This window comes from Globicephala melas, chromosome X (genome assembly GCF_963455315.2).
Source record: "Globicephala melas chromosome X, mGloMel1.2, whole genome shotgun sequence".
Lineage (NCBI taxonomy): Eukaryota > Metazoa > Chordata > Mammalia > Artiodactyla > Delphinidae > Globicephala > Globicephala melas.
In genome coordinates, this window is record NC_083335.1 from 64102126 (window position 1) to 64125172 (window position 23047).

Genomic DNA, 23047 nt, shown 5'->3' on the forward strand with positions numbered 1-23047 from the left:
GCAAAGTAAACCATCAATGAATAAATATTTTTTACTTATTGAATTGGAAAAAATAAACTGTTGGTGAGAATGTGGGGAAATGGGCATTCAACTTCTCGTGAAAATATAAACTGGTACACCTTTTTGTGTGGGTGTTGATAATATTTGTCATTTGAGCATTGGTAATATTCATCAGAATTTAACAGCATGTATCCTTTGATCTAGCAGTTGCATTGATAGGCATTGAACATTAGAGATAAATATGCAAAAGCTGACAAGGATGTTAACTGTACATGGTAAGGGCCAAAAAACCAATCATACAATAGAATACAATATAGTCATTAAAAACAATGAGGCAGATCTATATGTCCTGATATGGAAAAATCATTTAATAAAGTCTTTTTAAAAGGTACCAAAGATTGGTCATTGTATCACCTTTCTATGTAAAGTTTAAAAAATAATAAATGCTGGTATATGAACTAAAAATGGTTAACAGATGCACACTTTTGTGAATATACTAAAAATTATTGAATTGTAACTTTACAAGGGTGAACTTTATGGTATGTGAATTTTACCTCAATAAAGCTGTTATTTAAAAAGACTGTTAACAGGTTAATACTTGTTAAACTTTGGAGAGAGGAATTATGGAAGGGGGCAGGGAATGAGGTTTTCCTTTTTCGTTATGTAATGCTGAACTATCTGAATTTTCCTACCATAAATATGTATTACTTCTATATTAAGTTTTTAGTTGACTGGGGTTATCTGTGTGGTAGGGTTATAGTTAATTTTTGTTTTTATCTTTATACTTTCCTGCATGAAGAAATTAAGACATACAAAATAAAATGAGAAAACATGAGTCTCTCTAGCTTCATACCAACTATATATATGTAAATCATGAATAAACAAGGGAAAAATTGTACCTGCTTGCAGTATTTGGTTATTGCTGCTCCTAGAGGGTGTTCACTGTTACTTTCAGCAGTTCCCACAATGGCCAGGATCTTATTGCATGACATTCTGTTACTTTCCACTAGAACCTTTACTTGATTCACTACTGGGGTTCCATGGGTTATGGTTCCAGTTTTATCAAATACCACTACCTTTACCTGTAAGAAAATCAAAATACAATGCACCTATATGGCTTGATAATTCTTAGTATCAGCTTTCCAGAAATGAGAAAAAGGTTTACTTTGACAAACACATTACTATCTTGTTTCATAATAAGCTGACCTCTGATTTAATTGGACTAAATAAACTGTCTTTGGGAGAATAAAAAGAAGGGAGAAAAAGGGAAGAAATATCCTTAGTTACACCTAATAGCCCTCCCTTGCAAATGTTCAACGTACTGTGGACATATGTTAAATAACTAGAACTACTTGTTAAGAGTTGACTGTTAATAGGTAATTAAGAGATGCCTCTAGTGCTTCTAGGGAAAGAGAAAGGCTTTCAGTACTAATGAATAGATCTGTAGGGGAAATCTGGGCAGTAGGCAAATGATTATAAGTAAGTAATTAAGTTGAAGTGTGCACCAGATAAGACCTTCTGGGTTGCTTTGACTTTATTGGGTCTAGATGAGAAGCCTGCCCTGAGAAGAGACAGCTCAGGGAACCAATGAGGGAAACTCAGACCAGGTAGGAAAAAGGAAGAGTCTGGAACTAAAGAACAGTCACCTCACAGTAAACTCGGATAATGAAACTTGAGAAATGAATAGCTTGAGGAACTGAGATGAAAAGAGATATGACAATTAAGTACAAAGCATGATTCTGGATGAAATTAAAAACAGCTATAAAGGATTATGGAGTCAGCTGAGGAAACTGGAATATGGACAACAGATTAAACAAGAGTATTATATCAATATCAACTTCTTGATTTTGATCTTTGTACTGTGGTATGTAAGAGACTGCCCTTGTTCTTAGGAAAGGGGCTTCATATCTGCAGTAAAGGGTATATGGGAGTTCTTTATACTATTCTTTCAACTTTTATTTAAGTTTGAAATCATATCAAAATTTAAAATTACTATAAAAATTAGTAGCCTGTATTCACTGGCTAGATGAGGTTCCAAATCTGTTCTAAGTTGTGTTCTGTGTTTACTACATGCATCTCTTTATAGTTTATATCCTCATAATAAGAACATACTAGAAGGAACATGGTTTTAGTTTAAGTCAAATAGCCTTGATTGAGATTGTGATGGAAATTCTAATAGGAGAGAGATCAGGGACAGGATTATATTCCTCAAGTCATAGTTGCAAACTGTCAGCTGGTGGCAGCAAAGGCAGAGGAACAGCAAGCCCTATCTAACGGCGAACAGCACAAACATGGAGCCACACACAAACGGGTTAGAAGCCTGATAGACTTGGGCAAATTGCCTGAGCAAATATCTATGGTGTCTTCCTGCCCTAAAGACCAGTCTAATCTGAGCTGGGATAGGACTCCAGGTTTTCCACACCAGGGTCTACTCTAAAGAGAGTAGTTCTGGAGTAGTTTTAGAAGTCTCATATAACTAAGGCCAATCCAGAGCAGAACCAAACTGACACCTTTCCTACCTCAACCCTCACGACAGTGCCAGAAGAGGCTCAGCTTATGGGCTATGTAGAAATAATTTAAGACTCTATTTTTCAATACGGGTGCTATTGCCAGTTTGAATGAGACAACTCTTAGTTCTGGGGAGTATCTTACCTTATGAGCCATCTCCAATGGCTCACCACCTTTGATTAGTATGCCATTTTGAGCGCCTACTCCTGTACCCACCATCACGGCAGTTGGAGTGGCCAATCCCAGTGAACAGGGGCATGCAATGCACAGAACTGTGATTGAGGCTTGGAAAGCAAAGCGTATTATTGTTTCTGTTCGGGAGATACTTCTGTTGTAGCCCTTGAGAATAAATGCATGAATTTTGATTACTGATTCAGAGCTGGATAAAACAAAAGCAACAAAGCTTAACTCTATTTAAATAAAACCAAAATTTTGGAGTCACACATAATCCTGCTTAGCTACCAACATATGTTTTAGCTATTAGTAAGAAAACACTTTTTTTCTTTTATGAATATAAGATATTGTTGACATAACTGGTAAACAAGTTACAGTCCTAAAATCAAGATGTCAATTTTGCTGATTCCAGAGTTACAAACTATGGAGTGAATATAAGGAACATAATAAAAGTCAACTCCCCCCCCCCATATTGAGAGAATAAGTGTTTTATTAGGGACTTTCAAATATAGCTGCAAACATACGACCCAATTCTCAACATATTTGATCCTGAACAAAAATAATTCTGTACTTCTGTATACTAACACCATAAAGCTGTCTTTCACACTATTCTTTAAAGACAATGAAAAAAATCACCCAGTTTGCAAAGGTTGCTTCACCACATTTCAATAAAATTCTTTTGGACAAAACAACGTGAACTGAGTATATCTGGTAGTATAGCTCTTAGTGACATTGAGTATTTGCTTCTGTGGTTAAGTATGATCGATAGTATTAGGAGAAATCTCCTAAGGACTCCCTGAACTCATGAGAAAAATTCCTGAAGGAGACACGTTCCAAAATACTTCCCAGCAATCCTCTTGTTCAATGAGTACTCAACCAATATGAATCATTTAAAGAAACTTTTTAATATTATACTAATGACCATATCATGTAATAGATACATAGATGTTATGATTCTACCTGTTCTTTAATTGAAGGGAAAAACAGCATGAAACAGTGTACAGCATGGCATTTTTAAAAGAAACACAACAAAGTAAGACTTTCTTAGTAATAATGGTTTTACAGTGCTATGTTCTTACTAAGTTCTCAAATACTTAAACTAAGTGATCATCTAAGAGTTATATATAGAGAGAGAGACAGAGTTGGAAGGGATTTTCATAGACATCTAAGCTTATGCTTTCATATATGTCATAAGTGTATGTTTTCACCTACACTAATTCCAACCCTGAAATTTAGGTATTATTATCACTATATTACAGATGACAAAACTGAAGATAAGAGAAATTCAGTGACTTAAAGGTTTTATCTCTAACATGAGGTACAGTCCAGCTCTACTTTACCACTTTATGACACCATACGTTAGAGAACATCATAGAACTAGAGAAAAGCAGACATTAATATTATATTTATAAAGCACTTAATAAATTACAAAGTGTGTCTAATATATATCATCTTATCTAACTTTTACAACTGCAAGTTATGTTGGATGAGCATTATTAAAATCTCACTTGAGAGGTGAGGAAACCGAAGCTCAAAGAGAAATCAAGTTGACCTAAGATCACACTGATGGTATGTGGCAGAGCTGAGATCCCAAGATTTTCCTCAATATATCCATTGTCCTTTATGAAAGCAAAATCATGCTGGGACTCAGACTAAGTATAAAATGTGAAAGGTCACTATAGGCATACCTCGGAGATATTGTGGGTTCAGTTCTAGACCACCGAAATAAAGTGAGTCACAAGAATTCTTTGGTTTCCCAATGAATGTAAAAGTTATGTTTACACTATACCGTAGTCTACTAAATGTGCAACATCATTATGTCTCAAGAAACATGTACATACCTTAATTAAAAAATAATGCTGTTGGAAAAATGGCGTCGATAGACTTGCTCGACGCAGAGTTGCCACAAACCTTCAATTTGTAAAAAACACAATATCTGCAAAGCACGATAAAGCAAAGTGCAATAAAACGAGGTATGCCTGTACTTGCTTTTGGAAAATCACAAGTCATAATGAAAAAAACCTTTTATGTTTTCTTTTATATTTACAGAAATGCAAATGTTATTCTTATCACCCTCTCACTCCAGTCTGTTAAAGATACCAGTAATTATTATTTTCCAATTACTTACTTATGCAAAAGATTCACACAGTTTTACATATGAAAAAAGGTGTTATAAGTCACTCACAGGAAAGTAGGTTTCCACGATTTCAAAATTCAGAAATCCAATTATAATCCAAACCAAAAGGGTAGCAATGGAAACAATGACAATAAAAGGAACAAAGTAGCCACTGAGTTTGTCTGCAAACTGCTGGATAGGAGCCTAGAATTAAAAAAATAATAATGATATGTATATCAAAGTCTCCTTTTTTGATAATGAATACAGAGCATATTTGGTATTGAGCACAAATATTTTAATAAACTCCATATTAATACAGCTAGAATTAATCAAAGGAACACATAAAAACTAGATCAAGATTTATACTGAGTGGGCTTTCATGAAAATACTTTGTTTCTCCTAGGGAGTTAATTTACCTTTGATGTTTGTGCCTCCTCTACAAGTCTGACAATTTGAGAAAGGGTTGTGTCTGCTCCAACATGGGTTGCACGGATAAGGAGTGACCCATTCTGGTTAATGGAACCAGCAATCACTGTGCTGCCAGACTTCTTAGCCACAGGCATTGCCTCCCCTATATAAGGAGTAAAGATACATTTAGGGAGCATAAATAAATACTATCTTGAAATATACAGTTATTTGTCAATTGTCAATATCTAGAAAGGAGATTCTTATTTCCTGAAATAGAATCTGGACAAATGCCTAGCTGAAGGTTGCCCTCTCTTTTTCTTTATGTCAGTTCTGGGCCAAACCCAGGGATATATAATTTAAACTGGAAAAACCTACTGTGTTAACTCTTATTGGCAGGTACTTTTGGACTTCCACCCTAGTCTTAGATCATTGCTTCTCAACCTGTTCCCAAGGAGCCTTTATAAATGTAGGAGAGAGTTCTTGCCTGTAATAACTACAGGTGGAGCATGGGGTACTGCTACTCCAATTTAGTAGGTCAGGGTCACGGATATTAAATGTACCATGTGTAGGATAGTCAGTCAGAACTAAGAACTGTCCCATCCAAACTAGCAATAGCACCCCTACTGAGAAACACAGAATCCTAAATTATTTCCACACAATTCATAAACTGAGCCACTATCGTAAGGACTGAAGTAGGAAAGGTGTTATTTTGGTTCTGCTCTGTATTGGCCTTAGTTATCTAAGATCTCTAAAATTACTCCAGGCTTATTCTCTTTAGAGCTGACCCTGATGTGGAAAACCTGGAGTCCTATCCCAGCTCAGACTAGACCAGTCTTTAGGGCAGGAAGACCCAATAGGTATTTGCTCAGGAAACTTTGCCAAAGTCTACTGGGCTCTACAGCAGAATGTGACAACTTCCTCTGGTTATACATTCTAGTAATTAACAATCCTCAGTGAAAAGAGCCTTCAGTAGCATAAATAAAACCACAAAGAAAATCTGCAGAAACTGATTTAATACATTCTTTAAAAAACTCATATTCTCTTCGCTCATTATTTACTCGGTCCATAGTTTCTACAAAAAGTTCTTCACCTTTAATGTCTATTTTTTTAAACATCTTTATTGGAGTATAATTGCTTTACAGTGTTGTGTTAGTTTCTGCTGTATAACAAAATGAATCAGCTATAAGCATATGTATATCCCCATATTCCCTCCCTCTTGCATCTCCCTCCTGCCCTCCTTATCCCACATCTCTAGGTGTTCACAAAGCACTGAGTTGATCTCCCTGTGCCATGCAGCTGCTTCACACTAGCTATCTATCTTACATTTGGTAGTGTATATATGTCAATGCTATTCTCTCACTTCGTCCCAGCCTACCCTTCCCCTTCCCCGTGTCCTCGTGTCCATTCTCTATGTCTGTGTCTTTCTTCCTGTCCTGCCCCTAGGTTCATCAGAACCTTTTGGGTTTTTTTTAGATTCCATATATATGTGTTAGCATATGTATTTGTTTTGCATTTTCTGACTTACTTCACTCTGTATGACAGACTCTAGGTCCATCCACCTCACTACAAATAACTCAATTTTGTTTCTTTTTATGGCTGAGTAATATCCCATTGTATATATGTGCCACATCTTCTTTATCCATTCATCCATCGATGGACACTTAGGTTGCTTCCATGTCCTGGCTATTGTAAATAGTGCTGCAATGAACATTATGGTACATGACTTTTTGAATTATGGTTTTCTGAGGTATATGCCCAGTAGTGGGATTGCTGGGTCATATGGTAGTTCTCTTTTTAGTTTTTTAAGGAACCTCCATACTGTTCTCCATAGTAGCTGTATCAATTTACATTCCCACCAACAGTGCAAGAGGGTTCCCTTTCCTCCACACCCTCTCCAGCATTTATTGTTTGCAGATTTTTTGATGATGGCCATTCTGACCGGTATGAGGTGATACCTCATTGTAGTTTTTTTTTCTTTTTAACATCTTTATTGGAGTATAATTGCTTTACAATGGTGTGTTAGTTTCTGCTTTATAACAAAGTGAATCAGTTATACATATACATATGTTCCCATATCTCTTCCCTCTTGCATCTCCCTCCCTCCCACCCTCTCTATCCCACCCCTCTAGGTGCCACAAACCACCAAGCTGATCTCCCTGTGCTATGCGGCTGCTTCCCACTAGCTATCTATTTTACGTTTGATAGTGTATATATGTCCATGCCACTCTCTCACTTTGTCACAGCTTATCCTTCCCCCTCCCCATATCCTCAAGTCCATTCTCTAGTAGGTCTGTGTCTTTATTCCTGTCTTACCCCTAGGTTCTTCATGACCTTTTATTTTTTTCCCTTACATTTCAAATATATGTGTTAGCATACAGTATTTGTTTTTCTCTTTCTGACTTACTTCACTCTGTATGACAGACTCTAGGTCCATCCACCTCACTACAAATATCTCAATTTCGTTTCTTTTTATGGTTGAGTAATATTCCATTGTATATATGTGCCACATCTTCTTTATCCATTCATCTGATGATGGACACTTAGGTTGCTTCCATGTCCTGGCTATTGTAAATAGAGCTGCAATGAACATTGTGGTACATGACTCTTTATGAATTATAGTTTTCTCAGGGTATATGCCCAGTAGTGGGATTTCTGGGTCGTATGATACTTGTATTTGTAGTTTTTAAAGAAACCTCCATACTGTTCTCCATAGTGGCTGTATCAATTTACATTCCCACCAACAGTGCAAGAGTGTTCCCTTTTTTCCACACCCTCTCCAGCATTTATTGTTTCTAGATTTTTTGATGATGGCCATTCTGACTGGTGTGAGATGATATCTCACTTTAGTTTTGATCAGCAATTCTCTAAATATTAGTGATGTTGAGCATCCTTTCATGTGTTTGTTGGCAATCTGTATATCTTCTTTAGAGAAATGTCTATTTAGGTCTTCTGCCCATTTTTGGATTGGGTTCTTTGTTTTTTTGATATTGAGCTGCTTGTATATTTTGGAGATTAATCCTTTGTCGGTTGCTTCGTTGCAAATATTTTTTCCATTCCGAGGGTTGTCTTTTCGTCTTGTTTATGGTTTCCTTTGCTGTGCAAAAGCTTTTAAGTTTCATTAGGTCCCATTTTTAAATTTTTGTTTTTAATTCCACTTCTCTAGGAGGTGGGTCAAAAAGGATATTGATGTGACTTATGTGACAGAGTGTTCTGCCTCTGTTTTCCTCTAAGAGTTTAATAGTGTCTGGCCTTACATTTAGGTCTTTAATCCATTTTCAGTTTATTTTTTGTGTATGGTGTTAGGGAATGTTGTAATTTCATTCTTTTACATGTAGCTGTCCAGTTTTCTCAGCACCACTTATTGAAGAGGCTGTCCTTTCTCCATTGTATATTCTTGCATCCTTTATCAAAGATAAGGTGACCATAGGTGTGTGGGTTTATATCTGGGATTTCTATCCTGTTCCATTGATCTATCTTTCTGTTTTTGTGCCAGTACCATACTGCCTTGATTCCTGTAGCTTTGTAACATAGTCTGAAGTCCGGGAGCCTGATTCCTCCAGCTCCGTTTTTCTTTCTCGAGATTGTTTTGGCTATTCAGGGTCTTTTGTGTTTCTATACAAATTGGGCAATTTTTTGTTCCAGTTCTGTGAAAAATTTCATTGGTAGTTTGATAGGGATTACACTGAATCTGTAGATTGCTTTGGGCAGTATAGTCATTTTCACAATGTTGATTCTTCCTATCCAAGAACATGGTATATCTCTCCATCTATTTGTATCATCTTTAATTTCTTTAATCAGTGTCTCATAGTTTTCTGTATACAGGTCTTTTGTCTCCTTAGGTAGGTTTATTACTGGTATGTTATTCTCTTTGTTGCAATGGTAAATGGGAGTGTTTCCTTAACTTCTCTTTCAGATTTTTCATCATTAGTGTATAGGAATGCAAGAGATTTCTGGGCATTAATTTTATATCATGCAACTCTACCAAATTCATTGATTAGCTCTAGTAGTTTTCTGGTAGCATCTTTAGGGTTCTCTACGTAGAGTATCATGTCATCAGCAAACAGGGACAGTTTTACTTCTTCTCCAATTTATATTTCTTTTATTTCTTTTTCTTCTCTGATTGCCGTGGCTAAAACTTCCAAAACTTTGTTGAATGATAGTGGTGAGAGTGGACAACTTTTTCTTGTTCCTATCTTAGGGGTAATGGTTTCAGTTTTTCACAACTGAGAATGATGTTGGCTGTGGGTTTGTCATATATGGCCTTTATTATGTTGAGGTAGGTTCCCTATATGCCTACATTCTGGAGAGTTTCTATCATAAACGGGTGTTGAATCTTGTCAAAAGTTTTTTCTGCATCTATTGAAATGATCATATGGTTTTTCTCCTTCAATTTGTTAATATGGTGTATCACAATGATTGATATGTGTATATTGAAGAATCCGTGCATTCCTGGGATAAACCCCACTTGATCATGGTGTATGATCCTTTTAATGTGCTGTTGGATTCTGTTTGGTAGTATTTTGTTGAGGATTTTTGCATCTATGTTCATCAGAGATATCGGGCTGTAGTTTCTTTTGTGACATCCTTGTCTGGTTTTGCTATCAGGGTGACAGTGGCCTCATAGAATGAGTTTGGGAGTCTTCCTCCCTCTGTTGTATTTTGGAAGAGTTTGAGAAGGATAGGTGTTAGCTCTTCCCTAAATGCTTGATAGAATTCACCTGTGAAGCCACCTGGCCCTGGGCTTTTGCTTGTTGGAAGATTTTTTATCATAGTTTCAATTTCAGTGCTTGTGATGGGTCTGTTTATATTTTCTGCTTCTTCCTGGTTCAGTGTCAGAAGGTTGTGCTTTTCTAAGAATGTGTCCATTTCTTCCAGGTTGCCCATTTTATTGGCATAGACTTGCTTGTGGTAATCTCTCATGATCCACTGTATTTTTGCAGTATCAGTTTTTACTTCTCCTTTTTCATTTCTAATTCTGTTGATTTGAGTCTTCTCCCTTTTTTTCTTGATGAGTCTGGCTAATGATTTATCAATTTTGTTTATCTTCTCAAAGAACCAGCTTTTAGTTTTACTGATCTTTGCTACTGTTTCCTTCATTTCTTTTTCATTTATTTCTGATCTGATATTTAAGATTTATTTCCTTCTACTAACTTACAGGGTTTTTTTGTTCTTCTTTCTCTAATTGCTTTAGATGGAAGGTTAGTTTGTTTATTTGAGATTTTTCTTTTTTTTGAGGTAGGACTGTATTGCTATAAACTTCCCTCTTAGAACTGCTTTTGCTGCATCCCATAGATTTTGGGTTGTTGTGTTTTCATTGTCATTTGTTTCCAGGTATTTTTTGATTTCCTCTTTGATTTCTTCAGTGATCTCTTCGTTATTTACTAGTGTATTGTTTAGCCTCCATGTGTTTGTATTTTTTACATTTTTTTCCCTGTAATTGATATCTAGTCTCACAGCACTGTGGTCAGAAAAGGTACTTGATACGATTTCAATTTTCTTCAATTTACCAAGGCTTGATTTGTTACCCAAGATATGATCTATCCTGGAGAATGTTCCATGAGCACTTGAGAAGAAAGTGAATTCTGTTGTTTTTGGATGGAATGTCCTATAAATATCAATTAAGTCCATCTTGTTTAATGTATCATTTAAAGCTTGTGTTTCCTTATTTATTTTCATTTTGGATGATGTGTCCATTGGTGAAAGTGGGGTGTTGAAGTCCCCTACTATGATTGTGTTACTGTCGATTTCCCCTTTTATGGCTGTTAGCATTTGCCTTATGCATTGAGGTGCTCCTATGTTGGGTGCATAAATATTTACAATTGTTATATATTCTTCTTGGATTGATTCCTTGATCATTATGTAGTGTCCTTCTTTGTCTCTTGTAATAGTCTTTATTATAAAGTCTATTTTGTCTGATATGAGAATTGCTACTCCAGCTTTCTTTTGATTTCCATTTGCATGGAATATCTTTTTCCATCCCCTCACTTTCAGTCTGTATGTGTCACTAGGTCTGAAGTGGGTCTCTTGTAGACAGCATATATATGGGTCCTGTTTTTGTATCCATTCAGCCAGTCTATGTCTTTTGGTTGGTGCATTTAATCCATTTACATTTAAGAAAATTACTGATATGTATGTTCCTATTCCCATTTCTTAATTGTTTTGGGTTTGTTTTTGTAGGTCTTTTCCTTCTCTTTTTTTGCCTGCCTAGAGAAGTTCCTTTAGCATTTGTTGTAAAGCTGGTTTGGTGGTGCTGAATTCTCTGTACTTTTGCTTATGTGTAAAGGTTTTAATTAATCCATCAAAACTGAATGAGGGGGCTTCCCTGGTGGCACAGTGGTTTGAGAGTCCGCCTGCCGATGCAGGGGACACGCTTCGTGCCCTGGTCTGGGAAGGTCCCACATGCCGTGGAGCGGCTGGGCCCGTGAGCCATGGTCGCTGAGTCTGTGTGTCCGGAGCCTGTGCTCCACAAGAGGAGAGGCCACAACAGTGAGACGCCCGCGTACCACAAAAACAAAAGAAAAAAAAATGAATGAGATCTTTGCTGGGTAGAGTAATCTCGGTTGTAGTATTTTCCCTTTCATCACTTTGAATATGTCCTGCCACTCCCTTGTGGCTTGCAGAGTTTCTGCCAAAAAATCAGCTGTAAACCTTATGGAGATTCCCTCATATGTTATTTGTTGCTTTTTCCTTGCTGCTTTTAACATTTTTCTTTGTATTTAATTTTTGATAGTTATTTAATGTGTCTCAGCATGTTTCTCTTTGTGTTTATCCTGCATGGTACTCTCTGTGCTTCCTGGACTTGATTGACTATTTCCTTTCCCATGTTAGGGAAGTTTTCGACTATAATCTCTTCAAATATTTTCTCAGATCCTTTCTTTATCTCTTCTTCTTCAGGGACCCCTGTAATCCAAATGTTAGTGCATTTAATGTTGTCCCCAAAGTCTCTGAGACTGTCCTCAATTATTTTTATTCTGTTTTCTTCATTCTGCTCCCTGTCAGTTATTTCCACCATTTTATCTTCCAGGTCACTTATCCGTTCTGCTGCCTCAGTTATTCTGTTACTGATTCCTTCTAGAGTATTTTTAATTTCAGTAACTGTGTTGTTCATCACTGTTTGTTTCCTCTTTAGCTCTTCTTGATCCTTGTTAAATGTTTCCTGTATTTTCTTCATTCTGTTGCCAAGATTTTGGATCATCTTTACTATCATTTGTCTGAATTCTTTTCCAGGTAGGTTGCCTATTTCATCTTCATTTATTTGGTCTTGTAGTTTTTTACCTTGCTCCTTCATCTGTAACATATTTTTTTGTCATTTCATTTTTTTTTCTTTGATGGGTGGTGGTGTATTCCTGTCTTACTGGTAGTTTGGCCTGAGACATCCAGCACTGGAGTTTGCAGGCAGTTGGATAGAGCTGGGTCTTGGTGCTGATATGAGGACCTCCGGGAGGCCTCACTCCAATTGATATTCCCTGGGGTCTGAGGTTGTCTGTTAGTCCAGTGGCTTGGACTCTGAGCTCCCACCACAGGAGCTCAGGCCAAACCTCCAGCCTCGGAACCAAGATCCCGCAAGCTTTGTGGTGTGGTAAAAAAAGAAAAAAAAGGTAGAAAGAAAGAAAAAAGGAGCAGTACAATATCAACGAATAAAAAATAAAATAAAATTAGAAAGATAAAAATTGTATTAGGAAAAATAAAATTATAATTGAAACAACTGCAACAAGGTAAAATAAAACCACAACAGAAAAAAGAAAAAAAAACAAGGTGGGGGGCAGGGAAGAAGCCAAAAGGAGAGATCACTAACAAAGTAAAAAGAATAAAATAAAATTACAAAAATAAAAGAAAAAAATAAAAAAGACTTGGCTATGGGGGTGGAGTTAAGGGGGGTGGAACTTAGGCAGGTGCAGGGTTTAGGGTGCGGCAGGACCTAGGCGGGTGGGGAAGTGACATTTGAGCGTGGGGTGGGGCCTAGACGGGGAGACATTCAAGCATGGGGAGGGGCCTCTGCTTAGGACCTGCGCTAAAGGGGACAGGCAGCACGTGGAAATGAGGGCCTCTGGAGTGTGGAGTTCCCGAGTTTGGAGGTAGGGCCCTGGGTGAGGGTGTGTGGGTGGGGTTTAGGCCCAGCTCATTGGAGGGGGTCTCCGAGTGTAGAGGTAGGGCCCTGGGTGGGGGTGGGGGGCAGGGCTTGGGCTCTGTGTGGCAGGAGGGAGGCTCCAAGGGCAGATGATTAGGCCTGGGAGCCCAACAGATGCCCCGGTGCCTAAGTGGACAGGGAAAGCACTGGCCCCTTCCCTTCCGTTCCTTCTTGCCCCTCCCCCACTGCCTCCCCCAGGGTCTCCCCTGTTCCTGATGGACTCCTAACGTGGGTGGGTCCCACTGGGTGTAGGAACGCCTCCCCTCCCCCAGCCACCCCTCAGGGGTGCCAGTCCCAGAGGTCCGGACTTTACTTTTGCTCCCCCTTCCCTCCCACTCCCTCAGGACCTGCACGGCTGGAGGGGGCCTAGGTGGGCAGAGAATCAGGCCCGGGATCTCAGGAGGTTCCAGGGCCCAAGTGAGCAGGGGAAGCCTGGCCATGCTCCCTTTTGATCCTCTGTCCTCCCAGTGGTTCCCTAATTTCCTCCTTCGGGTGTGGGATCCCTGCCCCTCAGGGGCGCCAGTCCCATCCCACCTCCACTTCTCCTCCCCCTTCACTCCCCCCATGCCCCATGTCCTACCCGGTGGCTGGGGGTTCCTCCCATCCCGTTAGGTGTCTGTGGTTCCCCACTGGTGCCTGGTAGGTGCCCTAGTTGTGAGGAGATGCGAATTCTGCATCCTCCTAGTATGCCATCTTTTGGACTTCTTTCATGCCTATTTTTAATTAACACTTTGGATTCACTTCACTTTCATGTCATGATCCTCTGAAAGAACATACCTGTGATGAGGGACTCATCTACCATAGAATGTCCTTCAATAACACGCCCATCCACTGGAAATTTGCCTCCTGGAACCACTTTAATGATGTCTCCACGTTGTACAAGCTCCACATCCACTTGCTCTTCACTGGATATGAGTTAAAATAAAAAGCACCATGACAGTATGCTTCTCCCCCTGATCTTTCCATGCAAGCTTTTTAGTTGACATCAAGCTTGTGGCCCCATAATTGCTACCAATGGAAGTTAAAACCAACATTTAAGTTAGGAACTACAGTGTCAGTCTTTTTCACTGTTGGGGAATAGCTCAGTAGCTAGCACAAAGAAGCACTCTAAATATTTGTTGAATAGTCATTGAACTAATAAATGAAAGCTTTAGAAAGAATGTAATGGGTTTTACTGAACAAAAGAACTAATTTATTGTATGCATTTGCCTAAATAATTTTATGAGGAAAGGAATGAGAAATACAAAAGAATGAAATCTAATCAAGTCTTTAGCTCTAACTTCCAGTTTACAGGTAATATAGGAGTTATAGAACAAGTTAAATGATTCCAGACAGAAACAGAGACAAATTTGGACTGTGGGATTTTCTAAAGGACTACTGATAGATGTTTCTTTACCAAGTCAAATGTATGGAGAGGGAGGAGCAGGGAGGAACAAGGGAGGGAGAACTGGAGAGAGGAGCTATTCTACATTAAAACAAACATGTCAGGAGAAAGACAAATACTGTATGATGTCACTTATATGTGCAATCTAAAAAATACAACAAACTAGTAAGTACAACAAAAAAGAAGCAGACTCACAGATGTAGAGAAATAACTAGTGGTTACCAGTGGGAAAAGGGAACGGTGAAGAACAATATAGGGTAGAGGATTAAGAGGTACAAACTACTATGTATAAAATAAATAAGTGACAAGGATATATTGTACAACATGGGGAATATGGCCAATATTTTATAATAGCTATAAATGGAGTATAATCTTTAAAAATTGTGAATCACTACATTGTACACTTGTAACTTATATACTATTGTACATGAACTATAACTCAATTAAAAAATCAAAAAAAAACCCAAACAGGGGCTTCCCTGGTGGCGCAGTGGTTAAGAATCTGCCTGACAATGCAGGGGACACGGGTTCGATCCCTGGTCCGGGAAGATTGCACATGCTGTGGAGCAACTAGGCCCGTGCGCCACAACTACTGAGCCTGCGAGCCACAACTACCGAGCCCATGCACCACAACTACTGAAGCCTGTGCACCTAGAGCCCGTGCTCTGCAACAAGAGAAGCCACCACCATGAGAAGCCTGTGCACTGTAGCGAAGAGTAGCCCCTGCTCGCTGAAACCAGAGACAGCCCGCACACAGCAATGAAGACCCAACACAGCCACAACAAAACAAAACAAAACAAAAAACTCAAAACTTAAAACAAACAAACATATCAGTCAAATGCAGTGACACATGGACCTTTTCTGAATTCCATTTCAAACAAAGAAACTTAAAACAGTTTGGAGACAACAGGAGAAATGTTAATATGGACTGTGTATTAGATCACATTAAAGAATAATTGTTCATTTTGTTAGATGCAGTATGGGCATTATGATTATATAAGACTATGTCCTTTTTTAGAAATACAACAGGAATATCTGCAGTAAAACCATATAACCATATAACCATATAACTGGGATTTACTTTAAAATTCTCCTGCAACAACAGAAAGAAAAATAGATTGTATAGACAAAGTAAAGTGTGGCAAAATGTGAATAATTGTTAAATCTGGGAGATAGATTATGTGAGTTCATTATACCTTTCTCTCTACTTCTGTGTATATTTGATATTTTTCCTAAGAAGTTAAAAAGAGAAGGAAGAATAATGAAGGTAAATACCTCAAGACGATATTATCAGAGTCGAGAGTTACAATAGTTGCTTCTGTAGCTTGTAGTGAAATTAGTTTGGCAAGAGCCTCTGATGTTTTGCCCTATAAATTAAAACACATACGTTAACAATGCTAAGGAAGAAAAAGTCTTATGTAAAATAAAGGCATAATCTTTAACATTTACTTAAAAGACAGCTTTAGGAATGTTAATTAATTCAAATCAGAAAATGTTTCACTTTGAAAATATGAAGTACACAAAATATAAAATGTATTATTAGGTATAATTTATAAATAAATAATGTAAATTAATAAGAAAAACATCAGAACCCAATAGGTACATGAGCAAAGGACATAAATAGGCAATTCATTTAAGAAGAAATATAATACCTGCTGTGTAGAAAATGTTTACCTCTGCTATTAATGGAAGAAATGCAAACTAAAGCAACTCTATGATACCATTTAATGCCTACTAACTTAGCAAAAATTTAGATAGGAGTCAGTGCTGATGAAGTTGTAGTAAAACTACTTCACTAACATACCCTTGATGGCAAAAATTGTTAAGATTAGTAGCATGAGCCATAGAAAGATTTATGCCCTTTAATCATATCCTTTGTAATTTATCCTAAGATAGTAATTCAGTAGAAATAACTATTAACCATGTTTAATGCAGGATTACCTAAAATTAAACTCTGGAAACAATCTAATTGAGAATAAAATCAGAATGGTTTAGTAAATTATAGCACATTGATTTAAGAGAATATTATTCAGAAACACTGAGTAATTATCTAGACTGCAAAAATGGGGAAAAAACTTTAAAGTGTTAAGGGCACAAAGTGGTATGGATACCATGTTTGCCACACCGTAAAATATAAACGTATGTAGAACAGGATTAGAAAGTGATTTCCGTTATACCATGGGATTGTGGGTGAATTTTTTTCCATCATTATTTTAAATCTGTGGTCGCATCAATTTTTCCATTAATAATGTGATATAAGTAAAATAAGTACTCTTAAATGTCTCTTAAAATAAACAAGGACACACTATATTATCTAAAGTATTAATTCCATAAATTTGGTAAATCTTCTAAAGGAATATTTAACCTAAAATACTGCCAAAACAAAAATACTTCTTTTAGTACATCGTTAACTACATAAATCAATGTATATTTCCAATAATTGGTCTAGAAAATATTATGGTCATTTACCCACCCAAGATTTTAATAAATGTCACCCTTTCTTACTTTACCTTTGCTACATGTTCCAGCCACCGGCCTAGTGCAATAAACACAAATAGCATAGGAGGTGTGTCAAAGAAAGTAACAGGGTTCACTGTGGCTCTCTCATACATTGCAACCAGAAGAATAACCAAAGAATAAGCAAATGCAATGGTAGTTGCCAGCACAATCAGTACGTCCATATTTGCAGTTTTATGTTTCAGTGCTTTGTAGGCCTGAATGTAGAAGTGCCAGCCTCCAAAAAACTGTAATATAGAAACAGTGATTAGTGCTTTTACAAAAAGCTGAAATTCACATATATACCTCAATAACTAAGATATAGTATCAATGTTAATTTCCTTTGGCTTTTATTTAATCCATAAACAACTAAGGAGAGATTATTTTTTTTGGCTGCACCATGCGGCCTGCAGGATCTTAGTTCCTCAACCAGGGATCGAACCTGGGCCATGGGAAATTCCCCTAAGGAGAGTTTTTTTTTTTTTTTTTTAAGCTGAAACAATAGTGCTTGTATTTTAGCAGATACGTGTGTGTGTGCGTGTGGGGGAGTGGATTCAAATTGCTGTACAAGCCCTTGGCAGCTCTCTGCTATGATCCAATGGATATTCCATAATATAAAGAAAGTCAAGTGGTTCTCGGATTCTTCTTTTTGAAGCCAACAAAAACAAGAACCAGGAAAAGAATTACATTCTTTTGAGAATGATTTTTTATATAAAACTCACCTCCCTCTTTTCAAATTCAACCTATCACAAGCTATTGGATCTGTCCACTGTTTTCGTTAGGAAACATAACCGAAAAGCTTATTGTTCATTAGTATAGAGAAACATACTAAGATGTTTTAAAAATACTTATTGCTTTTTATAAGGATCAGAAAAAGGAATAGATCTATTAGATGGAAGTGTTCCACAGTAAAAGTTTATCTCAAAAGAAGAGTTGAAAAGTCCAAAGAAGACATACAGATGGCCAAGAAACACATGAAAAGATTTTCAACATCACTAATTATTTGAGAAATGCAAATCAAAACTACAATGAGGTATCACCTCACAGCGGTCAGAATAGCCATCATCAGAAAATCTACAAACAATAAATGCTGGAGTGGCTGTGGAGAAAAGGGAACCCTCTTGCACTGCTGGTGGGAATGTAAATTGATACAGCCTCTACGGAGAACAGTATTGAGGTTCCTCAAGAAACAAAATAGAATTACCATATGACCCAGCAATCCCACTACTGGGCATATACCCAGAGAAAACCATAATTCAAAAAGACACATGTACCCAATGTTCATTGCAGCACTATTTACAATAGCCAGGTCATGGAAGCAACCTAAATGGCCACTGACAGACGAATGGGTAAAGAAGATGTGGTACATATATACAATGGAATATTACTCAGCCATAAAAGAGAATGAAATTGGATTATTTGTAGAGACATGGATGGACCTAGAGACTGTCAAACAGAGTAAAGTAAGTCATAAAAAGAAAAACAAATATCGTATATTAACGCATATATGTGGAATCTAGAAAAATGGTACAGATGAACCAGTTTGCAAGGCAGAAACGGAGACACAGATGTAGAGAACAAACGTATGGACACCAAGGGGGAAAGTGGGGGCCAGGGGAGGATGATGAATTGGGAGATTGGGATTGACATATATACACTAATATGTATAAAATGGATAACTAATAAGAACCTGCTGTACAAAAAAAAGAAATAAAATAAAATTAAAAAAAAACATACAGAGAGTAATGAACTTAAGTGCCATGGAGAAATAATATAACTATTATGATTATTTTACAGAATAAATTAATAATAAATATATTAAAATAAAATATATTTAATATAATTTATATAAAGAGAATTTTAATGCATTTAATATAAAATATAAATATAAAGAAATAAAATACAACATTTTATCAATTCTTTTCCAACTTAGGTTGTTACAGAATATTGAGCAGACAATGTTATGTGGCAGCCTGGATGGAAGGGGAATCTGGGGGAGAATGGATACATGTATATGTATGGCTGAGTCACTTTGCTGTGCACCTGAAACTATCACAACGTTGTTTATCGGCTACACTCCAATATAAAATAAAAAGTTAAAAAAAAGAATATTGAGCAGTTCCCTGTGCTATACAGTAGGTCCTTGTTGGCCATTATCCATTTTAAATATAGCAGCATGTACATGTCAATCCCAGACTTCCTACATGCATATGTATAACTGAATCACTTTGTTGTACACCTGAAACTAACACAACATTATTAATCTATTGTACTCCAATATAAAATAAAAAGTTAAAAAAAGACAATAAAAATAAAATAAAGTATAACATTTTATTATTATAATAACTTTAAATATAAAGTTACATACAATAGCAGATATGAATACCAAATTCATAACTGAAGATGAATTGAACTCTTATTCTCTGCTTTGTCATTAAACAGTATCCTTCAGGGTTAAAATGGAATTTATTATTATCTATAACCACTCAGTTTAAGATTATTTTTGTAAAGCATCCAGCATAAAATGATCGTACTTCTGGCCAATATTTGTTGTACAATTGAAAATAGCCTCACCTATCACATTTTGGCTATTTTTCATTATTAACAAATATACTTGCTAACATTTCACTTGCCTGTACAGGTACACACAATAAAAAAGATAGCAAATTCATAATGGACAATCCTGGCAGGATCTGGCGCTCCAGGAACGTAGAAGAATGAATGCTAATCATTTCTTCTTGGCTCATGTTCTGATTATGGTGAAGAGTTGCAAGGTGGTGGTCCATAACCATCATATATATCATCAGCCCCATTACAGGAATACAGAAAAACAGGCTCACAAGAAAGGCCCGTCGCCATCTAATATAGAAGAGAAAAATCATTTGAGTAAATAGGTAATGGTTAAAGATTCTATGCACTATAAGGAAATATAACTTGTGACCAATTCCCACCCAGTGTAAGGATGATATTGAAAAAACTGACATGCTAACAGTTTATTAAATTTGTAAAGAGGAATCAAAATCTGTTTTTCACTGACATTCCAAAAGTACTTACTGCCTTATCTCTCGCTTATGGTCTAGGTGGCTTGCTGACCGGTCCTTCTTGACCAAAGAAGCTTCAAAACCTAAGCTCTAAGGAAATTCATGAGAAAACAATTATTTCACTGAATGTATAAATATTACCTACAGAAATTCTAAGCTGTGGTATTGTCATTAAGAACAACTCAATTCAATTACTAAGTGCAAGTCATTCTGGGGAATATAAAGATGAAGATGTGCTTCCTTCTCTTAATTACCTTTGTTTCTAATCTTTCATCAAAGAAATGAGTATTTTCTCAATTCTGTTTGATGTCTATCCTACTGTTCTCAAACTACTGATTTAACTCAAGTGCAGTTGTCCTCAGTAGAGGTTCTTATATCAAGAAGTCAACTAAAGCCTCCAATAAGTAATTTTGGAAAAAAGCAGAATCTATTACTTGGTCAGGCCGACAGAGTGTATGATGACCTAATAAAGACAGAATTGAGATATATACACTACTATGTATAAAATAGATAACTAATAAGAACCTACTGTATAGCACAGGGAACTCTACTCAATATTCTGTAATGATCTATATGGGAATAGAATCTAAAAAAGAGTGGAGGGCTTCCCTGGTGGCGCAGTGGTTGAGAGTCCGCCTGCCGATGCAGGGGACATGGGTTCGTGCCCTGGTCCAGGAAGATCCCACATGCCGCGGAGCGGCTAGGCCCATGAGCCATGGCCACTGAGCCTGCGCATCCGGAGCCTGTGCTCCGCAATGGGAGAGGCCACAACAGTGAGAGGCCCGCGTACCGCAAAAAAAAAAAAAAGAGAGTGGATATATGTATAACTGATTCACTTTGCTGTACAGCAGAAACTAACACAACATTGTAAAGCAACTATACTCCAATAAAAAGAAGAGAATTCAGCAGTAAAATCATAAATCGTACACTTAGACAAGCATCTACTAGTACTGATGTATATTAATCACTTTATTTTTAATTTTAGCTTTGACATCTATCAAGTCATTGATCCATCCATCCCCTGAAAGTACAGAAAACTGAATAATAGGCCACAAAAGCTAGCACCATACTAAACATATTATTCAAGGGTTTGCATATGCAGTCTTTATTCTTGTTGTACCCGAAAAAAGAACACGAACGAAAATTTTCCACAATAAAATAAAGTACTGAAAGAAAATTACACCTAAGTAAGACTCATATGAACATAGACAGTAACATACACTATATTTCGAACTGCTAGGGAAAATGCTGCCATCTTACATTTCTTGGCAGTATAACACAGTGAAAAGAGCAAGCATGAGCATTGGAGTCAGAAAGATTAGGCTCAAATCCCAGCTATGACACTTACTACCTATGTGACTTTGAGGAAGTAACATCTCATAACCTGAGTTTCCTCACTTCCAAAATGAAGATGACAGCACTGTTGTGAGAATTAAATCAAGAGTTGAAGCTTTGCAATTTTGGTAACTGGCACATAGTAGATACTCAATAATGCTAGCTTCACAAAGATGTTAATGGTGTTACTATCTACATTAACAGGATCTTACCTGAATGATTAATATGCTTTTTAGATCATTAGAACACCAATGCTAGACCACAGTGAAACTTCTAAAGCACTTTAACATGTATTACCACTTAAGATTTACTGAAGACTGCAGGATGAATTTGTCACAGAGAAAAAGGTTTGGTCTTTTAAATTTCTTACTTTAACTATGATATCATTTGCTTTGACCTAACAAACAATACAGCATCTAGCAAGATGCTTCACTTTCTTAGTGATTAACATGAATTTTACTCATAACAAATTGTACTTTGCTTACATTTTCTAAATATTTTTAAATGATCTATGGTTCTGCCTTAAGTCTGCTCCTGATTAATAGTGCCAATGTGCCTTTACCTAATTCTTCCTGACGAAGACCAAAAAAAAAAAAAGAAAGAAAAAGGCAGACACTCTTACATTAAATTTTGAGACAGACGTTGTCTATAGAGGTAAACAAAGAAATCAGATTTTTCTCATCATCTCTATCTGATACAAACCAGAAGTGATTCAAGGTAGTGCTGACTAACTAGATAGGTAAGAACACAGAAATGCAAAGTCTTGGCACTTACTTCAATTGTATGAATAATATCTCTGGGACCAATAATTTCTGGATCATATTTAATATGTGCTTTGTTGGTTGCCAGGGCCACAGAGCAGTAGAAGATCCCTCCATGTTTTGTGAGGGTAGACTCTATTTTATGTACACAGGAGGCACATGTCATTCCTCTCACCTGTTAAAGACAAAGGCTTTGTTATTCAGAAATATACTTTTTTCCTCCATTAAATGTGTGTTGTTACTTTAAACTAAAAGAACTCTTGTAACAAGGGATTAACACACAAGATCCTATCTGCACTATTAATATGTTTTAGATTATGATCATTAGATCACTGTCTTTATATCACATTGAACAAAGATATGGTCCCAGCTGCAACATTAAGGATCTCATTAAGTCTCCGGTCTTCCTGTTATTACTCAGTAATAGAGGATTTGACAACTATCATTGCTTCTTGTATTCAATGTCTTGCTTCCCTCTAGATTTTTTTCACCCTGCTAATGTATATAAGTATGTATGTGTGTATATATATATCCTTTAGTATTACTTCTAGTGAGGGTTAATGGATAACAAAAGTGTTCTACCTTTGTCCAAAAATGTATTTTGCCCTATGTCTTGAGTGAGGTTATACTTTAGTTGGGTATTAAATTCTAAAATGGAGGGGCAGGACTTCTGGAATGACTGTGTGAGAAGCTCAG

General features: G+C 36.9%; 1 protein-coding gene across 2 annotated transcripts in view; it reads right to left on the bottom strand.

The window, feature by feature from the left end:
* Positions 1-23047, bottom strand: part of ATP7A (ATPase copper transporting alpha) — a 142912-nt gene that overhangs the window by 15947 nt on the left and 103918 nt on the right. For both annotated transcript variants that reach the window (XM_030849614.2, XM_060292366.1), the window contains 10 exons: positions 22365-22526; positions 20269-20345; positions 19848-20073; positions 17229-17462; positions 15994-16085; positions 14112-14239; positions 5215-5369; positions 4868-5002; positions 2653-2847; positions 900-1082 (listed from right to left, as the gene is read on the bottom strand). In XM_030849614.2, coding sequence (XP_030705474.1) covers positions 900-1082; positions 2653-2847; positions 4868-5002; positions 5215-5369; positions 14112-14239; positions 15994-16085; positions 17229-17462; positions 19848-20073; positions 20269-20345; positions 22365-22526 — 1587 coding nt within the window. The remainder of the gene's footprint in view (positions 1-899; positions 1083-2652; positions 2848-4867; positions 5003-5214; positions 5370-14111; positions 14240-15993; positions 16086-17228; positions 17463-19847; positions 20074-20268; positions 20346-22364; positions 22527-23047) is intronic.